The sequence below is a fragment of the Gopherus evgoodei genome, chromosome 9 (genome assembly GCF_007399415.2).
Source record: "Gopherus evgoodei ecotype Sinaloan lineage chromosome 9, rGopEvg1_v1.p, whole genome shotgun sequence".
Classification (NCBI taxonomy): domain Eukaryota; kingdom Metazoa; phylum Chordata; order Testudines; family Testudinidae; genus Gopherus; species Gopherus evgoodei.
Window position 1 is genome coordinate 103,471,013 of NC_044330.1, and position 20,511 is coordinate 103,491,523.

At 48.5% G+C, this 20,511-nt stretch overlaps 1 protein-coding gene across 1 annotated transcript; it reads right to left on the reverse strand.

The window, feature by feature from the left end:
* Nucleotides 1-491: 491 nt before the first annotated feature.
* LOC115657040 (adhesion G-protein coupled receptor G2-like) lies at nucleotides 492-20,371 on the reverse strand. Its single transcript, XM_030574234.1, has 7 exons — nucleotides 20,334-20,371; nucleotides 16,191-16,459; nucleotides 14,751-14,841; nucleotides 13,206-13,495; nucleotides 12,185-12,286; nucleotides 7,669-7,839; nucleotides 492-750 (listed from the first exon to the last, which is right to left on the reverse strand). Exons 1-7 carry the CDS (start codon nucleotides 20,369-20,371, stop codon nucleotides 623-625), a joined length of 1,089 nt encoding a protein of 362 aa, XP_030430094.1. The 3' UTR covers nucleotides 492-622.
* Nucleotides 20,372-20,511: the final 140 nt, after the last annotated feature.

Genomic DNA, 20,511 nt, shown 5'->3' on the forward strand with positions numbered 1-20,511 from the left:
AGCTTCCAGAGTGCAATTGCCACTCACATCTCAGCATGCGCGTGAGCAATATACTAACTGCAGCGGCTTTACACTGATGTAACTTGCATCGACCAAAGTGTATAGTGTAGACATGGCCTCACAATACATAAAGTTTGCCACTCTCTAAAAAGGAGACATTTTTTACATCCAGAGTTACTGTTTCATGTTGTTCTTACTGGGAAACTCCAAACCTATGTTTTTTACCAGTTCTGCATTTTATTAATTGTAAGTTAAGTGTAGGTTTTGGATCTGAACATGGTTTGATCTGCTGATGCTAATTAACAATTGAATCAGACAGTTAGAAAAATCATTACTGGATCTTTGTATCACATACATCATCAATCAGCAGCATTCCATTATCAAATCAAGACTTAACATCAGGGGCTTGATACTGCAACCGCCACACACACGAGAGGGCCAAATTCTTCCCACATGTGCACCATTAAAGCCAAAAGGGTTGCATGAGCAGGACTTTAGCCCTATAACAATCTTCAGAATGCTTATTTTATAATTAAAAAAATAAATACTTGGATAAACATTTATTTGTACAGGCCACAAAATAGGACATTCTTCAGTTAAGCAGAAAAAAACAGGTTGGGTATCACTGCAAAAACGTAGTTTTCTGCGTACTGTGCAATTGTAGATCCACAGGTGATATTCTTCTTGCCCGAGGATGTTTTACCTGATAAGCAGATGGATTTACAGAGCCCGGGTTGTATTGCACCTCAGCTAGGCAAAATGAATAAAGGATCATTTTCAGTAACCATGGTTTGACTCCCTTGTTTACATGTTTAAAAATACAGATTCTTCTTCGAGTGATTGCTCACATCCATTCCAGTTAGGTGTGCGCGCCGCGCGTGCACGTTCGTCGGAAACTTTTTTACCCTAGCAACTCCAGTGGGCCGGCAGGTCGCCCCCTGGAGTGGCGCCGCCATGGCGCCCAATATATATCCCTGCCGGCCCGCCCGCTCCTCAGTTCCTTCTTACCGCCGTGTCGGTCGTTGGAACTGTGGAGCGCGGCATAGCTGTCCTCCACGTCCCTAGCTCTCCTAGTTATCTATCGTTATCTATTGTTATTCTCTAGTTCCATTACAGTTGTTAAATAGTTTGTTAAGTTGATAGTTAAGTTAATTAGTTATAAAGTACTTCTTCGCCGGGGGCTTAGCCCTTCCCGGCACCCGGCACCGGGCTCATGCCTGGTTCGCCGGGCTTCAAGCAGTGTGCGGCCTGCAAGAAGCCCATGCCTACCAGCGATCCCCACGAAGCGTGCCTGAAGTGCCTCGGGGAGTCGCACAGATCTGACAAGTGCCGCATCTGTAAGGCCTTTAAGCCGAGGACAAAGAAGGAGAGGGATCAAAGGCTCCGAACTCTCCTGATGGAGGCGGCACTTGACCCGGCGGCTTCGCAGACCGTGGTATCGGCACCGGCACCGGATCGCTCCGGCACCGAGAAGACTCCTCGGCACCGACCCTCTCCGGCACTGGAGCCAGAGCCAAGGCCGTCGAAGTCTAATACTCCGGCCAGGCAGACCCGGCTAGAGCGCCCGGCCTCGACATCAGCCGCGGCGCCGCCGGCACCGTCAGCACCGTTGACCCCGGGCCCGGCGGGTCCGTTGAGTCCGGTGCCGCCGAGCTCCCCCATGAGATCTGGGGTTGAGATAGTGGTCCCATCCACACCGGAGACCTTTGCCTCGGCTCGGGACCTTATTGCCCTGACGGAGCCTACTCGGCTGCCACCCCCGGTACCTCCGGTGCGGGTCGCGTCCAGAGGCAAGCCCATGATGTCGGCACCGCCCACAGACAGTCGTTCGCCATCCAGGTCCCGACGTCTTGGGCGCTCCAGATCCCGACGCCGCTCGCAGTCCCGGCACCGCTCCCCTCAGCGGTACCGGTCGCACTCGCGGCACCGGTCGGCATCGAGACGGTCGCGGTCAGGCTCCAGTCGACACCGGCACCGCGACTCCAGGAGCAGGTCCCGACGCTACTCGCCGCACCGGTCGACCTCCCGGCACCGAGCTGGTGGCAGGTCCCGGTCCCGGTCCCGGTCTCGCTCGACCTCCCGGCACCGAGCTGGTGGCAGGTCCCGGTCGACCTCCCGGCACCGAGCTGGTGGCAGGTCCCGGTCCCGGTCGATCTCCCGGCACCGAGCTGGTAGTAGGTCCCGGCACCGAAGCGGCGCCCGGTACCGAAGCGGCGCCCGGCACCGTGACAGATCCCGGTCCCGGTCCCGATCCCGGCACCGATATGACTCCCGGCACCGGTCCCCGGCACCGAGACGATCCTCCGTGCCGGCCCGCGCAGACCCGTACCATCCAGGGTCGGCCCCGCCGTGGCCCTCGAGGCAGCCGTCCGTATCCTCCCAGACGGACAGCGGCTATGCGCTGGGCACCGACCGGCAGGCGGCGCTGTTTGCTGATCCGCCGCTGCAGGACCAAGGCCCACAACAGTGGGGATTCTGGACACCCTGGGCGTACCATCAGGCCCAGGGCCCCCAGCAGCTCCCTGCTAGGCCGGCGACTGCGGAGCGTAGGGCCCCTGAAGCCTCTTTGTCTCGCCCCCCTCCCTCCCCGGAAGGGGACGAAGGGTCCAAACAGCAGGACTCCGCTGTGGCTCCGGAGACAGAGGCGAGGGCTGAGGAAGACCCCCCGTTGGACACTATTGTGCCTGGGGTCTCATCATCCTCCTCCCCGGATGAGGCGGTGGCGGGTACCTCCTCCAACAGTCCCCCCCCGCTGGATCTCAGGGCGCACCAGGACCTCCTCAGGCGACTGGCTCAAAACCTGAGTCTGCAGGCAGAGGAGGTCTCGGAGATAGAGGACCCAATTGTCACCATCCTCTCTTCCGATGCTCCCACCAGGGTCGCCCTGCCGTTCATACGGACCATCCAGGCCAATGCCAATACTATCTGGCAGTCCCCGGCCTCCATCCCTCCGACAGCGAAAGGAGTCGAGAGGAAGTACATGGCCCCTTCTAAGGGGTACGAATATTTACATGTTCACCCGACTCCCGGTTCACTGGTAGTGCAATCGGTGAACGATAGGGAGCGTCACGGCCAGGAGGCTCCGGCCCCCAAATCCAGAGAAGCCAGGCGGATGGACCTCCTTGGCCGTAAGGTGTATTCGGCTGGGGCGCTGCAGCTCAGGGTCTCTAACCAGCAGGCCCTGCTGAGCAGATACGCCTTTAACTCCTGGGTGGCAGTGGACAAATTTAAGGAGCTGCTGCCACAGGATGCTCGCCAAGAGTTTACGGCCATCCTGGACGAAGGCAAGAAGGTCGCGCGCACGGCCTTACAAGCCTCCTTGGACGCTGCGGACTCGGCTGCCCGTACCCTCGCGTCAGGAGTTACGATGCGTCGCATCTCCTGGCTGCAGGTTTCCGGCCTTCCGCCAGAGCTCCAGCACACGATACAGGACCTTCCTTTCGAAGGCCAGGGCCTGTTTTCCGATAAGACAGACCCCAGACTTAAGAGTTTAAAGGACAACCGGGTCATTGCGCGGTCCCTCGGGATGCACACCCCCGTGACACAGCGTAGACCCTTTAGGCCGCAACAACAGCAGCACCGTCGGCCGTTTTCCCAGTTCCGCCAGCGGCAGGACCTTTACAGGCGCCGCGGCAGGAACGGGAGGCGCAGGCAGTCGGGGAACCAAGGGGGGCAGAACCAAGGCTCCTCAAAACCCCCGCCTGGTCCTAAGCCTTCATTTTGAAGGTGCGCTCGAGGGCGCAGTAACAGTTTCCCCTATGGATCCTTCCCCCCCGTTTTCCAACCGCCTTTCGTTTTTCCTCCCGGCGTGGTCCCAAATAACATCGGACCGCTGGGTCTTAAGCGTGGTGCAGACGGGGTACCGCCTGCAGTTTGTTTCGTTTCCTCCTTCCCGCCCTCCTTCCTCGTCCCTCTTCAGGGACCCCTCTCACGAGCAATTCCTTCGGCAGGAGGTGCAGACGCTCCTCAGCAAAGGAGCTATAGAGGCGGTTCCCGAAAACGAGAAAGGCAAAGGGTTTTATTCCCGCTATTTTCTGATCCCCAAGGCCAAGGGGGGCCTCAGGCCTATCCTCGACCTGCGAGAGCTCAACAAATACCTCGTGAAGTTGAAGTTCCGCATGGTATCCCTGGGGACCATTATTCCATCCCTGGATCCGGGAGACTGGTACGCCGCCCTCGACATGCAGGACGCGTATTTCCACGTTGCCATTTGGCCACGCCACAGACGCTTCCTCCGCTTCGTTGTGGGGGCTCGTCATTATCAATTTGCGGTCCTCCCGTTTGGCCTGTCCACGGCCCCGAGGGTGTTTACAAAATGCATGGCAGTTGTCGTGGCGCATCTTCGGCGCAACCGTGTCCACGTGTTCCCTTATCTGGACGATTGGTTGATTCGGGGCACGTCGGAACAGCAGGTGTACAGCCATGTCCGCGTGATCACCGGCATGTTTGCGAGTCTGGGCCTCTTGATAAACACAGACAAGTCCACCCTGAGGCCCACTCAGAAGGTGGAATTTATCGGGGCCGTCCTGGACGCCACTGTGGGCAGGGCCTCGCTGCCTCGGCAGCGGTTCCAGACCATGGCGGCGATCGTTCAACGCTTGCGGTCAGCCCCGTTGACGTCAGTGAGGACATGTCTAACCCTGTTAGGCCACATGGCGGCGTGCACTTTTGTGACCGACTACGCTCGGCTCCGCATGAGGCCTCTCCAGCTGTGGCTTATCAGTCATTACAGGCCAAGGCAACCGTTAGACATGTTAATCACAGTCCCCCAGAAGGTCTTAGATTCCCTCGGCTGGTGGTTGGACCAGTCCGTATTGTGTGCGGGTCTTCCCTTTCACCCGTCTCAGCCCTCGGTATCCCTGACAACGGATGCCTCAGATCTAGGCTGGGGGGCCCACCTAGGGACCCTGCGGACGCAGGGCCTATGGTCCCAGGAGGAGGTGGGGCTACACATCAACATGAGGGAGTTGAGAGCGGTCCGCCTTGCTTGCCAAACGTTTTGTCATCAGCTTCAGGGTCGTTGTGTAGCCGTGTTCACGGACAACACGACGACCATGTATTATATCAACAAGCAGGGCGGCACCAGGTCCTCCTCCCTGTGCCTCGAGGCGATACGACTCTGGGACTTTTGCGTAGCCCACTCCATTCACCTCAGGGCTTCCTTCCTTCCCGGAGTACGGAACACGCTGGCGGATCGATTGAGCAGATCCTTCCTGTCACACGAGTGGTCCCTTCGCCCGGACGTCGCTCTCTCCATTTTCCGGAGGTGGGGTTATCCCCGGGTGGACCTCTTTGCGTCCAAGGGGAACAGGAAGTGCCAAGCGTTCTGCTCCTTTCAGGGCAGGGAGCCGGGGTCGATAGCGGATGCCTTCCTCATCCAGTGGTCGACCCACCTGTACTATGCGTTTCCTCCGTTCCCTCTGGTTCACAAGGTCCTCCTGAAGGTGCGCAGAGACAGGGCTCGTGTGATCATGGTGGCCCCGGCATGGCCCAGACAGCACTGGTACACCATGCTGCTGGACTTGGCCGTAGCCGACCCAGTCCCCCTGCCCCTTCATCCGGACCTGATTACCCAGGACCACGGGTCTCTCTGTCACCCAGACCTGCAGTCGCTGCACCTAGCGGCGTGGCTCCTGTGTGGCTAGCTGGTTCCGAGCTGCGCTGCTCCACGCCTGTGAGAGAGGTGCTCTTGAGCAGCAGGAAACCGTCCACAAGAGCCACATATTCGGCAAAATGGAAACGCTTCTCCTGTTGGTGCGTAGAGAGAAATCTCCGCCCTATGGAAGTTTCGGTATCCGAAATCTTAGACTATGTTTGGTCCCTCAAAGAACGTGGTCTGGCCTTATCGTCGTTGCGAGTCCATCTAGCAGCTATCTCCACCTTTCACCCGGGTGCGGACGGTCGCTCCGTTTTTTCTCACCCGACGGTGTCGAGATTTCTTAAAGGGCTGGAACGGTTATTCCCTAACGTCCGTCCCCCTGCTCCAACCTGGGATCTTAACCTGGTGTTGTCCCGGCTCATGGGGCCCCCCTTTGAGCCGTTAGCTACTTGCTCCCTGCTTTACCTCTCTTGGAAGGCTGCCTTTCTAGTAGCTATCACCTCAGCTAGACGGGTGTCGGAACTCCGAGCCCTTGTGGTAGACCCCCCATATACGGTCTTCCACAAAGACAAGGTACAGCTTAGACCACACCCTGCCTTTCTACCCAAGGTGGTCTCAGCCTTCCACGTCAACCAAGAGATTTTCCTCCCGGTTTTTTTCCCAAAACCTCACTCCTCAGGCAGGGAGCAGCAGCTCCACTCGCTGGATGTCCGTAGAGCTCTCGCGTTCTACATAGAGAGGACCAAACCCTTCCGCAAATCCCCCCAGCTTTTCGTGGCGGTAGCGGACCGTATGAAAGGGCTTCCTATCTCCTCCCAGAGGTTATCCTCGTGGGTTACGTCCTGTATCAGGACCTGTTATGACTTGGCCCATGTCCCTACGGGCCGTGTGACTGCGCATTCTACCAGGGCGCAGGCGTCGTCGCTGGCTTTCCTTGCCCGTGTGCCCATCCAGGAAATCTGTCGGGCAGCGACCTGGTCATCGGTCCACACCTTTGCTTCCCACTACGCCCTGGTACAGCAGTCGAGTGAGGATGCGGCCTTCGGAACTGCAGTGCTCCGTGCCGCGACTTCTCACTCCGACCCCACCGCCTAGGTATGGCTTGGGAGTCACCTAACTGGAATGGATGTGAGCAATCACTCGAAGAAGAAAAGACGGTTACTCACCTTTGTAACTGTTGTTCTTCGAGATGTGTTGCTCACATCCATTCCACACCCGCCCTCCTTCCCCACTGTCGGAGTAGCCGGCAAGAAGGAACTGAGGAGCGGGCGGGCCGGCAGGGATATATATTGGGCGCCATGGCGGCGCCACTCCAGGGGGCGACCTGCCGGCCCACTGGAGTTGCTAGGGTAAAAAAGTTTCCGACGAACGTGCACGCGCGGCGCGCACACCTAACTGGAATGGATGTGAGCAACACATCTCGAAGAACAACAGTTACAAACGTGAGTAACCGTCTTTTTCTATGTAATGCTCTCATTACAACAAATCTTTCCAAATAAGAGGGAGAACAGAATATCACTATGCTTTAACTTCCTTGGGAGAGAAAGAAAGTAGGCTTGTTTCAAAAATGATGAATGATTTTGCATGCCAAATTTCAGACTCCTTTTTCGGAATGTGAGTGCTTAGCACTTTCTGAAAATCAGACCCCTTTAAGGTGTAACTCTCCTGCTGGGATTCTTTTGGGGTGAAGATGCCCCTAACTGGCATAGAGCTGGCAACACTCACTCCTGCGCAACCCCCAGTATATGTAACATGTTGGGAATGGAAGGGGGCGAACCCAGAGTAGAATTCACTTCTGCAATTTCTTGAGGACTCTTGTCAGATTGCATAAATTAGAATAGCCCCCATCTGTACTTAGCGATAAGTCTGAATAGAGACTCAGGAAGACAGAGCCAGCTCCTTGGTAGCCTTCCAACTTTGCTGTGCCTAGCAGAAGCTGGCTGTAACTGAAACCCTAGCCTGAAGTCTGAGTCTGACATAGACACGGTAGCAAAATTTTTCTGTTTCCACAGCTTAGGCTTTTTACATTCTGATTTTATAAAAATCAGTGCCCATTACTTTCCTTTTACCTGCTCTCAAGTCCATATCCAAAGATGTCTCCGGTAAGGAGCCTGAACCATTGGAAGTTGAGCTTGTTGCATAAGACTTCAGAGACTTGGTTGATTTCAAAGAATGTGATGATAGTTTATGCTCTAAATTTCTTGGTTTATATCCAGCAGATGTTCCTGCGCTGCTCCAATCTGAAATTATAGAGTGGTGAGTTTGGGAATAAAAGGACATATAAGAGATAATATTTTGGGTGCAGTTAGTTAGGTCACTGTATCATGAGATGCAGCTGATTACTCCATGGCACTTGGAGCGGTTTCCTGAGGTAGCAGCGTTTGGAAATAGGTACTGTGTAACACTCACAACTACACTACACAGGAATCAATCTCTGTACATTGGGGAAATGTTTCCAGTACTATATAACATATATACTAATTCTTCTGAGTGGGTGGAGACATATATTACAGTTTGGTCACTCTGGGCTGGAGTTTTGTTGGCATTTATTGCAGATGGAAATGATCTTGCATTGATAAACCTGATTTTGAAGTGTAAGCAACCCAAAAGGTGTAATTGTCCCATTGCTTTCTTGTGTTCTTCTAGGTATATTTCATTAGAAGCTCCTCCATAGACTGTCTCTTTGGTGAATTATTTGCATAACTATAAAATAAAATTTCCTCTCTGTGTTCTTTTTTAAACGCTGTTTATAATATACTGTGATGCATGTAAGAACATTTGCAACACACTTTCCTCTTCTGCCTTTATTCCTTTTGAGGTGTTAGCCTTCCTGTTGTCAATCTGCAAATATGTCTATTGCATCTGTCTATGTTCTGAGTGTTAATATATAATCACACACCCAAGGCTACATTGTGCCTAGCTAAAAAAAAAAAAAAAAAAAAAAAGACACAGTGACATTATCTTTAGAAAGAGAGATTTCAGTAAAATGAGAAATAAAATTTCATAGATTGAAAGATCAGAAGGAACCATTGTGATCATCTAGTCTGACCTCCTGTAGAACACAGGCCATGAACTTTCCCAAAATACTTCCTGGAGCAGATCTTTTAGGAAAAACAGCCAATCTTAATTTAAAAATTGTCAGTGATGATGAATCCACAATGACATTTGGTAATTACTCTCACTATTAAAAACTCTGCTTTATATCAAATCTGAATTTGTCTAATGTCAGCTTCCAGCCACTGGATCGTGTTATACCTTACTCTGCTAAATTGAAAAGCCCATTTTAAAATACTTCTTCCCCATGTTGGTACATACAAACTAATCAAGCCACCCCTTAACCTTCTATTTGTTAAACTAAATAGATTGAACACCTTGAGTCTATCATTATAAGGCACATACCCAGAGTTATCATAATTAATGACAAAGAGTTCGGAAAGATATTAAACCTTGCTTCGGGGCTCATGCTAATCTCCAGCTATTAGAGACCAGGATGAGACTTATGGCAGGGAAAGCTCATCTGCCCGCTATGGAGTGCTTGCGCCTTCCTCTGAAGCATCTGGTGCTGGTGACAGGATACTGGACTAGATGGATCTTGGTTCTAATCCACGCTGGCAATTCTTATATTAGCTCTTACATGCCTGTGCAAGAGGTGATGGATACAAAGAGCCTCTGCCTCCCCATAAAGGGACTAAGTACAATTTTAGTCTTTCCTAGCTAGCCATTCCAAAGATGATGGGATGGATGGAAAGGAGGTGGGGCCATGACCTCCCACTCTCTATAACCAGCCAGTGGGGATAGCCAGATGTTCATGAGAGAACATGCTTGAAACGGAGTACCCACAGTGCCCCTCTGGATTCGGCCCCTTGGCCCCTCTCCTCCATGAATCAGGGACACTTCAATCTGGTGCAACACGCATGTTTTTTATTCATGCTCAGTTTTCCACCAGCAGTTTCCAACTATATACAGGCTTTACAACTGCTTAGCCCACTACACGCCTGGCCAGCAACAAACTAGGAGGTTCCTATTCCATCTGAGCCTGATCTCCTGCTCTTAGGGCTTGGCTACACTTGCAAGTTAGAGCACACTAAAGCTACCCAGTGCGCTCTAACTGACTCCCGGTCCATACTGGCAAGGCTCTGACTCCGTGGCTAGAGCGCTCCTGGTACTCCACCTCAGTGAGAGGAATATCATCTGAGACACCCCGGCATCAGTGTGAACAAGGTGTTGCTTTACTGCACTCTGATTGACCTCCGGAAATGTCCTATAATCCCCTTAAGTCAAGTGGCCACTCTTGTAATTGTTTTGAACTCAGCTGTAGGAATGCGGCTATGCCCTTTCAAAGCTCCGTTTCTGTCATCTGGCGTGCTTATCTGCTCTGAGACAAAGCAGCCGTTACTTTGGAACGTTGCTTGCTGTCAGTGTGAGAGAGAGAGAGAGAGGCAGGGGATAGGGGGACCTGAACTTACAAGACAGCATGCTGATACACCCTCAGCACCCCAAAACACACACTCTCTCCCCCCACATACACAGAACACACTCTCTGTCACACTCCACCCCACCCCCATTTGAAAAGCACGTTGCAGCCACTTGAACGCTGGGATAGCTGCCCATAATGCACCACTCCCAACAGCGCTGCAAATGTGGCCATGCCAGTGCCTTTGCAGCTGTCAGTGTGGACAGACTGTAGCGCTTTCCCTACTGCGTTCTCCAAAGGCTGGTTTAACTCAAAGCGCTCTACATCTGCAAGTGTAGCCAAGCCCTTAGTCTCCACTCTCACATACACACACACACACTCCCTTCCTCTCACTTCCTTCCAGTCTTCTAGCTCCTGTTAATGAAGCTGGCAGATCTGATCAGTTACCAGGCAAACATAGGGTGATTCACCCAGCCCCAATCCATTCTCCCTGATTGGGGCTGGAATGGCAGGAGCTGATTAAGGGTTTCTCCAGCAGCACCTTGCCAAAATGCTACACGCATTTTAGAGGTGGTGCACTTCCCCTGTAATCCCTTGGGGTGGTGGAGAGCTGCACCAGCCCAACACAGACCTATACCTTAAAAGCACAATCTGATGCACAGTGTATGTGTTCCATACAATATTACTTTATTATATATTATACACACACATTAATATTTATATGGCAGTGCATATAATCAGAAGATATACTGAAGTAAAACCAGGGGTTCCACACTCTGTTAATTTTATACCAAAATTTTTAACAGCTTGTCATGGGGTAGAGTAGGCCCAGAGACCCCCCTGCTGGAGGCCTCCGGGTCTCACAAAGAATCATAGACTTTAAGGTCAGAAGGGATCTTTATGATCATCTAGCCCAACCTCCTGCACAATGCAGGCCACAGAATCTCACCCACTCACTCCTATATCAAACCCCTAACCTATATCTGAGCCATTTAGCAGCCAATTAGAGGGGCTGCAGGAATGGCCAATCAGGGGCCAGGAGGGTCATATAAAAAGGAGCAGTGGAGACAGATTCAGTCAGTTACTGCCTGGAGCTGGAAGAGAGAGTTCCTGCCTGGCTGAAAGAGCCATAGGGACAGCCCCAGACAGCTCAGTCTGGGCAGGGTCCAGGGGAACTAAGAAGGAGCTCCTGGCTGGCTGCTGGGATGGAGCCCAGGGAGGGCTGCAAGAAAACACTGCCCCCAGGGAGGAAGCCCTGGGGGTATAGCCCCATAGTAGGGCCAAAAGAGGGTAAACCCCTGGAAGAGGTTTGTTCTGTTCCACTTACAGACAGTGCGTGTGACTTCTCTGGAAGGCTGAAACACTGAAGACCTGCCAAAGAAACCATCAACCAAGGGGAGTTGTGAGAGGTGGGTACCACCACCCCATTATCACAAACTGAGAAACTGCAAGCACATGCACTTGACTGGGGGGGGGCCACTTGTGAGAGGTGGGTGCTGACTCCATTATACAGCCTTTAAAATTATGCTGAAGATTTTTGCATGCTCAGAATTTCAGATTTGTATAAGCAAACTGCATTGGCTGTAATTATTGGAATTCTGTATAAAAATACCATCTGTACATGCAATAAACCATTGCAGCTGCAGTTTTAGAGGTGAGGCTGAAACTTTTTTGAAAATCTGTCCTGTATCTATATGCTGTCACCCCCTCACCACATTAACTATTGACTCTATTAATCAAGGTCCAATCTATGAAGAATTCATGGAGGAACATTAAGACCTAACACTTTTCCACAGTAGTGGGGGAATTGTGGGGAATGTGTACATTGGGACGCCCCACCTTTCTGTATAGAATGGATGTGACATCAGTGGCAGGCCTTGTAAGGGGTGTATTTGTAAAGCATTTTGAAAACCTTGGGTGGCAAGTGCCACAGAATTCAGTATATAAAGACAGCAACACTAAGCACTTCCATATTCAAGTCAATTCAGGTATTTTAGGAAAAATTATTAGATAAAAATATACTGCAATTGATTCTTCACTGTAGCTTACTCAATCTTAAATGCCAGAATAGGAGCAGTACTTTTGTGGCACACAAGCATTTCCATTTTAATTCTTATGCCATTAATAGCTTTAAAATGAGTCAAGCAAAACAATAAACCTCAGTGTCTTACCAGAATAATTATTGAGCCGAAACCTCCCCCAGCAAAAGTGCACTCGGCACTGCTTCCTCACCGTCTCTTTCATCAGGCAATGATATACAAAGATAAAAAGCCCTAAAGGAAGAAGGAAGACAAAATCAGTATTTTTCATATTGAATCCCCAGCCTCCTACCTCCTTTCTGAATCTTTCATGCTCTCTTCAATCACAGACATATCATATACAGCACAGAGTTTGGCTAGTGGGCCTTGCCCACATGTTCAAGGTCTAGCTGATCTCTATATTTAGGGTTGGGAAGGAATTTTCCCCCATGTCAGACTGGCAGAGACCCTCTGCAGCATGGGGCACTTACTTGTTTGAACTAGAGTAAATAGTGGATTCTCTGTAACTTGATGTCTTTAAATCAAGATTTGAGGACTTAGTAACTCAGCCAGAGGATATGGGCTTACTGCAGAAATGGATGTGTGAGGTTCTGTGGCCTACGATGTGCAGGAAATCAGACTAGATGATCACGATGGTCCTTTCTGGCCTTAAAGTCTATGAGTCTTTGAGAGAGGCAGATCCACAGCCTATATTATATTAGCACAGAAATTAGGGCTATTCTCTTCCTTAATGCCCCTGAGTTAATAGATGGCTGAAAGAGCCCTCTACAGATTTGATATTAGGGCAGACATTCTTGGCAATCTGCTAGTCGCTGCAAAATCCAAGCATGCATTTCTATGCCCAGATTAAATGGATTGTGTCTGTGTCCCTGAAAAGGGCATAGATTGGGACCTGTATTTCAAAGGCATTACCACAAGTCCTTACACACTATTATTGAATTGTGGCAGTGATATATAAAGTTCAGGATATCATCTCACTTATTCAAAGGGATTTTTATTATTAAACTCTCCAAACTTCCAAATGATGCAAACAAAACTACTTAACCACCCCAATTTGGGTTGGTAAAATGACAATCTGAATGTATTTATATATCACACTCATAAACTGATAAAAATACACCATACTGCTATCAGCATCTCATACAGAAGTTACCTTGCAGTGTGTTACAAATGGTGAAGGCATACAAGAAAAAAATCCTTGCTGATCCCCAGGCAAAAAAGGCAAAACCCCAGGTTAAGCCGAGTAAGAATGACAGGATGACCGTGCTCCGCAGATCATGAAGAAAGCCCTGCTTCCAGTTCTTGGATTTAATTTGCTGCTTTGATTTCATGATATGAATTTGAAGAAGAACACTGATGAACATCACTATGTTAATCAGAAATATTAAGCAGAAATAGGCGACAACGGAGATGTAAAAGACAATATCATCTTGAATCCAGCAACTACAGGAAAAGAGAAGAACATAGAAAGTTGAAAATAACTAATTAGGGAGCTGTTCTGTTATCAATATAGCACATGGATGGGCATTGGTTAGAATTTCCTCAGATGATGTGTTAGTAGCAGATTCCTGCTGCCCCCTTACTCCAGTATGGTAGTAATAGTGCCCCTGATACATAATTCGCTCTCTGTTCTGCTCATGAGTTGCCATAGCTATGTGCTGCCCCCATCTGGTCAGATTGTAAATACACAATCTGTTATTACTGGAATGATACCATCCTAGATAGAGCAAGTGGGAGTATTCCTGATGTAAACACTATTTCAGAAGAAAGGCTAGAGAGTAGCTTATTCTCACTGGAAAAGTAGAAAGGTTGATGTGATCTAACTGAATAATTCAAGATTACGAGAGGTTTGATCATGACAAAGGAGATACAGGAATGAGAAAAGTTCAAAAACCTGGGGAATTAACATAAGCGTGTGGAACATTGGACCAAAATATTTTTATAGAGACTCCACTGAACACATGGAATAGGTTTGATGTCGTGATTTACTCCAATCAGCCTTCCAAGAGGACAAGTGGGGACAAAAAACCTAATTGGCGTCAAGACTGATCTTGACAAATTTATGGAGGGGATGGTATGATGAGACTGGCTACATGCTATTGCAGGCAATCTGCAACTGCTAGTAGCAAAAATCCCCAATGGCAGGTAATGGGACACTAGATGGGGAGGACTCTGAGTTACTACAGAGAATTCTTTCCCAACTGTCTGGCTGTTGGGTCGTGCTGACATACTCAAATCCAACTGATCACTATATTTTGAGTCGGGAAGGAATTTTTCTCTGGGTCAGATTGGCAGAGATCATGGGATTGTTTTGCCTTCATCTGCAGCATAGGGAAAGGGTCATTTCCAGGTTTCAACGAGTGTAAATGGTGGATTCTCTGTAACTTGAAATCTTTAAATCATGATTTGAGGACTTCGGTAATTCAGCCAGAAGTTATGGGTCCTCTATTACAGGAGTGGGTGGGTGAGGTTCTGTGACCTCAGCCTGCAATGCACAGAAGGTCAGACTACATGATCATGATGGTCTTTTCTGATCTTAAGAGTCTATAAGATTATGTTAATGTGTTCCAGAAGCAAAGAGATTCTCCACAAAGAAAGAGGAATTGATACTCAAAGTGGCAAAGTAAAGAGAACTAGCATGAACTGGAAGAAATAAAAGGAGACAAGATGTTAGGCCAATTCCTTCAAATATACTTACAAAAAAGTGAATGAGTTCTGGTTTTTAGAAAATGATCCATAAAAGTCCGTATTTATAATGAGGAGAGTAGCAACTACAACAGCTGGTATTCCTAATAGCACGGGAAATAAGAGAGAGATTTTAAGCCAAAAAAAAAGAAAATCTGGAAGAGGGAGACATCCAATCTCCTAATCTCTTCTTGGTGTGACAGTCCATGATTAATAATTACAGCAGTGATACAGATGTGTAGGTCAAGGTCTCTTCTCTATAACACACCTGAAGGCTCTGCTGAAATAATGGATTGTCCCTTTATTTATTTATGTAAACTGCAGATGAGTAGGCATAAAGTATCTTTGTTTGCAAAATGTTTGAGTTCTCAAACATCTCCAGAAGGGATCCACTCTGCTAAAATAATACCTCAAACCCAACCCCTACTAATTATTAGAAACATCTTAGACTTGCAAAAGACAAATTGGTAGTAGCACCCTGTGTAACAGTCTAATGAGGCTGACATTTTTCAAACAGTCCTTGTTCACAAATCTTCAGTGCCACTGCTTTCCTGTTTACCATGTTCCTTTCAGCTTCTGTTTTTGTTGTTTGCCGAAAGGATTGTTACAGCAATCACCACTGCTAAGAGCTGTGCCTAAACAAGAGTTCTTGTAAGGCTAAGAATCGGCGTAGTTGTGTGCAAAATCTAATGACAGAGATGGTAATGTACATGTGGTATTTAAAAGTAGTCACTGAGTTTAGCAACTATCCAGGCAGCTCAACAGAACTACAATCATTTCTTCAAATTCTGCCCTTTTTTAATGCAGACCTGCTTGTTAACCCCTTTCTACCAGTCTTCCCTACTATTGGCTACATGATACCTTTGGTGCCCTGTTGTTTGGAGGGAGAGTGGATCACGTCATGCTGCTGCTGGAGACTCCAAAAAATATTCTGAGTGAGACCCAGCATTCACTCACAGGGCTCCCCGGAAGTGCATGTTGGAGTGGCAGCTTCAGGACACTGTCCTTGGAGATGGAGAGAGTGATCCCCTCTACCTGGCCACAGGATGGAGACGGTCCATGGTTCTGCCCCCATGCTGCCTTCATTCAGGCAGCTGGCATGCCCAGGATCACTAGGACCCCTCATTGTGAGTATCCTCTCATGCGCCTGCACAGGGTTGGGAAAGAAGCTCATTAAGTCCCCTCTCTCTTTGCATATCCATGGAGGGGGCCAATAACAGTCTTGCTCCAGCAAAGCAGGCACAGTACAGATCCACATGCCCGTATTTCTGTGCAGAAGAGAAGCGACAAGGACTATCTGCTACACTCCCATGTCCAGTAGTAGCTGTCAGCAGGACCTGTCTGGGCTAAGGAATCTTTCCTATATGGGTGCAGTGTATTTTCACGTGAGGAAAGCCTACATTAGAGCAGTATACCAAGCACAGATATCAAGAGAGACTAGCTACGTACTTACCCCACCCAGCAATGCAGCATTTCAGTATATAGTTTGGAATGTATATACGGAAGACTTTGATGAGAGCAAAGTACATGTGAAGAGATTCCAGGCCCATCCATGTGAAGGCTGCAAGCAGAAAATAATGGAGGAACACAGCCACTGTGATACACAGGCCATGGTTGTTAAATGATGACAGCCAGGAATTGACCAGGAATATCAGGTTTAGCATCAGCAGTGCAGTGCAGAGATTTAGCAGGATTTTTGAAGGATAATCTCTCCAAAGCTTGCTAAAATAAAAGTGAAAAGAAATGAATTTTTCTAATATTGTCATTGTGCAGTTGCATTTGCTGCCAATTAATGAAATGTTATCACATTTTGTTCTCTAGCAGGAGGTAATAAAATGTGTATTCAATAGCCTTAGTGACTTATAACTAAGCTTCATAAAAACTTGTTTTTAATTAAAAACACTCCCCTAATATCTAACATCAGGGCATACTCTACACACTCATTTCTTTCAATAACAGATAGAATTCAATTCCCTGCTGTTTCCATGGTGCAAAGGCTGGGAGTATACAGGGCCGGCACTTCCATTTAGGCGATCTAGGCAATTGCCCAAGGCACCAGGAATGGGGGGGCGGCATTTTGCCACCTTCGGCAGCAATTCGGCGGCGGAGGGTCCTGCCGCGCTCTGGGTCTCTGGCAGCAATTCTGCGGCAGGTCCTTCACTCACTCTGGGACCCACCGTTGAAGCGTCCCGAAGACCGGGAGCGCGGAAGGACCCCCCCCACGCCGCAGAATTGCCACCAACTGGGAGCACGGAAGGACCCCTGCCTAGGGCGCCAAAAACCCTGGCACCGCTCCTGGGAGTATATATTATCCATGTTCCAGGGAGAATTCTAGCATTGGCATGACTGTAGTGAATGGAAAAGAACTTCATTGTCTTACCGCCATAGCCCATGTTTTACTCAATACAATATTATTATTTGTATTAGGATAGCACCTAAAGACCCCTCCTGAGATGAGAGCCACATTGCGCTGGTACTACAGAAACACACAGTAAAAGACACGCCTTGCCTCAAAGAATTTATAATCTAAACACAAGACAGACAAAGGATAGGAGAAGGACTGTATACAGGGCCGGCTCTGGCTTTTTTGCCGCCCCAAGCAAAAAAAAAAAAAAAAAAAGGAGGGGTGGCGCAGCCGGAGCGGCAAGGCTGGGGAGAAAAAAAAAACACGTGCTGCCAGAGCAGCAAAGGGAGGGGGGAAACAAACACGGCACGGCTGGAGCAGCAAAGCGGGGGGGGGGGACCCAAAAAACAGCACAGCTGGAGCGGCAAAGCGGGGGGTGGGGGATGGCGCAGCCAGCAAAGCAGGGGAAAAAACAAAACAAAAAAACCCTACAGGGCTGCTGGAGCCAGGGTGCAGGGGGACTCCCTGTGCTGCAGAGTGCGTGTCCGGTCTAATGGGGTGGAGCAGGAGGGAACGGGGAGAGAGAGAAGGGGGGCAGCCAGGGCTTCAGCAGGGCGCTCACCCCGCGGCCCTGACCACCGCGCCGCCTGCTGGGAGGGCTCTGCGCCTCTCCAGTTGGCTGGGAGGGAAGGACGTGGGCTGCCCTGCCGAGTTTGCTGCAGGGCGCTCCTCTCCTCCGCCCTACAGGGCAGCTGGATCGGGGAACCAAAATAAAAACGCTTGCTGTGCTGCCCTAGGTTTGGGCGGAATGCCACCCCATAGAATCTGCTACCCCAAGCAGGAGCTTGCTCAGCTGGTGCCTGGAGCCGGCCCAGACTGTATAAATATCTCTGTTGTACGGATAGGGGAACTAAGCCACAGAGAGATTTAGTGACTTGCCCTGAACTCCCTATTGCGTCCAGGTCTCCTGAGTTCTATTCCAGTGTCTTCAACACAACATTATCCTTCCTCTTTGCAAATTTAAAGAGATTTACTTTTTAATCTTTCTATGAGGAAAGAAAATGAACTTGTTTGGGTGGTTATGAGGAGTTACCACCTCTTACCATCCATCAAATAGTAAGTATATCCTGCATTGCCACTTTATTTCTTAGAACTGTGAGCAGGTAAGAAATACAAGACCAGATTTTCAGGTGTGTATGTACATTAAAGGGCACACAAAAATGCGTGCTCCATTATTGTGATTATGCACACCAAAAGAATATTTGCAAATGCTAAGCAAAGGATAGTTGTTTAGATGCTTAAATGGGTACCTCTGTGCACAAAAACACCTAGTTTGCAAGTAGTTGTAGTAACTGCAACTGCATGTGCACTTTTCTGGTAATTTGGCCCATAGTGTCTAGTCCAGAAGTGTTGGCTCACCTTTTGTTTGAGAGGTTTACATATATACAAACAAATGTACATTGAGGAGCATAAAATAGCAAAAACACAGTGAAGAGAAAAATCCACACATGGAAAGGAACATCTTGAAACTGAAAGGATTGCAGACAAACAGACTTTTAAATTAGAAAGACAAAAAAATAATGAAAAAGCGAGAAGAAATGGAGGTCTAAAATCTACAGTGCTACTATACAATTATGAGCTTTTTTTCCAGTCTAAATTCTTGTGGTTTTCTACATGTGGAAAGAGCCTGGAATAACAATTGCTGAAGATCTATTCTACACTAGCTCTCTAGTTCTTGGGGAATAGCTATTATGCTTTAAATTTACACACTAGCTATTCACAGCAACTTCCCTGTGAGTCCCCATGTAGACAAACACTTCTTTCCAAAAGAGCCTCCTATAGTTCTCCATAACGTTGCTTCATCATCATTCAGTTGGTATATTAGTTCATCAAAATACACAAAACATGTAATGAGTATTTCTATATGAGTATATCTTTTCAGCACTCTAAGGATATGTCTACACTACCCACCAGATGGGCGGGCAGTGATCGATCCAGCAGGGATCAATTTGTCGTGTCTAGTCAAGACACAATAAATCGACCCCCGAGCACTCTCCCGCCGATTCCTGTACTCCAGTGCCGCGAGAGGTGCAGGCAGAGTCGACGGGGGAGCGGCAGCAGGCGACTCACTGCAGTGAAGACACCACGGTAAGTCGATCTAAGTACGTCGACTTCAGCTACGTTATTCACATAGCTGAAGTTGCGTAACTTAGATAGATTCTCCCTCCTCACAGTGTAGACCACGGCTAAGACACAGCAATGGCAGAGAGATCCCCCTTCCTGGAAGACCTGATACACATTTACACTAAGAGCCCTTTGTTTCCTTTTGAGAATAAGGCCTCATAGTAAATCTGTCAGGCACCTCATGGAGGATAGCCATTGATGAACCTATTAGCCAAGATGGCCATGGATGCAACCCCATGCTCTGGATTTCCTTAGGCCTCTGACTGCCAGATGCTGGGACTGGATGACAGAGGATGGATCACTGATGATTGCCTTGTTTTGTTCATTCCTTTTGAAGCATCTGGCACTGGCCACTGTGAGAAGAGCGGATACAGTGCTAGATGGACCATTGTCTGACCCAGTATAGCCATTCTTACGTTCTCATAATCTGTGCTTACCGTTTTTTTGGGATAACATAAGGCCCTACATTATTAGAGACTTTTCCCATACATCTAGAAATCTGTACTGATCAAGGAAAATTATTTATTTTATTCAGCTTTGTCAGTGCCTGTCCCAGGCTGTAGGTGCCTACTGGCCTGTAATTTTCAAAAAGAAGTGGATTCCTATCTTACTTTGGAGTAAATGTGAGCTTCTACTCTGAGAAGTGTCTCTAAAAATATCATTGAAGGATTCCATGACTATCGTATCTCAATGATTTCCAAATACTGGATATGTTTAGTTTAAAAATAATGAGGAGGCTTTTCTAGCTGCAAGCCCTGCAAACTCTTCTGGGTTCTGGAAAATGCGATATTTTTTCCATGTCATGCACCATAACCAGCAGGCTAAATTAGATCCTTGGTTAATCTATGCAACTCTGGTGTCTTCAGATTATGCCATGTGTAAAATCTGAGCAACTCACTGGAATTTAGCAAACAATTCTGTGGGTGTTTCACAAAGTGCAGAACAACCCACTTACTCTCTTTTACCTGTGTTGGAATTATAGTGCAAACAAGGGTTACAAGTAGGAAAAAATTATGTTTGTTATTCAAGTAAGAAGATATGACTGCAAATAACAGCTGCCATTTTTACCTGTCACTTTCAAGAGGAGATCTACATTTCAAGGCCATGTTTAATAGGCACCATCTTTTATTTTCTGCCTCCTTTAACACTGCATATAGAGATTGGGACCAAACCATTGAACTTACAAGATATTCTAGCCTCTTGCCATGATACCATATCCAGATGCAAGAGCAATGACAGCATATTA

Bases quoted from the DNA above. Each gene is read 5' to 3' on its own strand.
- LOC115657040 (XM_030574234.1), bottom strand. From the start codon at position 20,371: ATGGCCTTGAAATGTAGATCTCCTCTTGAAAGTGACAG. The intron at 16,460-20,333 runs GTAAAAATGGCA...CTTTTATTTTAG, and splicing joins TCTCCTCTTGAAAGTGACAG to CAAGCTTTGGAGAGATTATC. The intron at 7,840-12,184 runs GTAAGACACTGA...CTATAATTTCAG, and splicing joins TCGGCTCAATAATTATTCTG to ATTGGAGCAGCGCAGGAACA.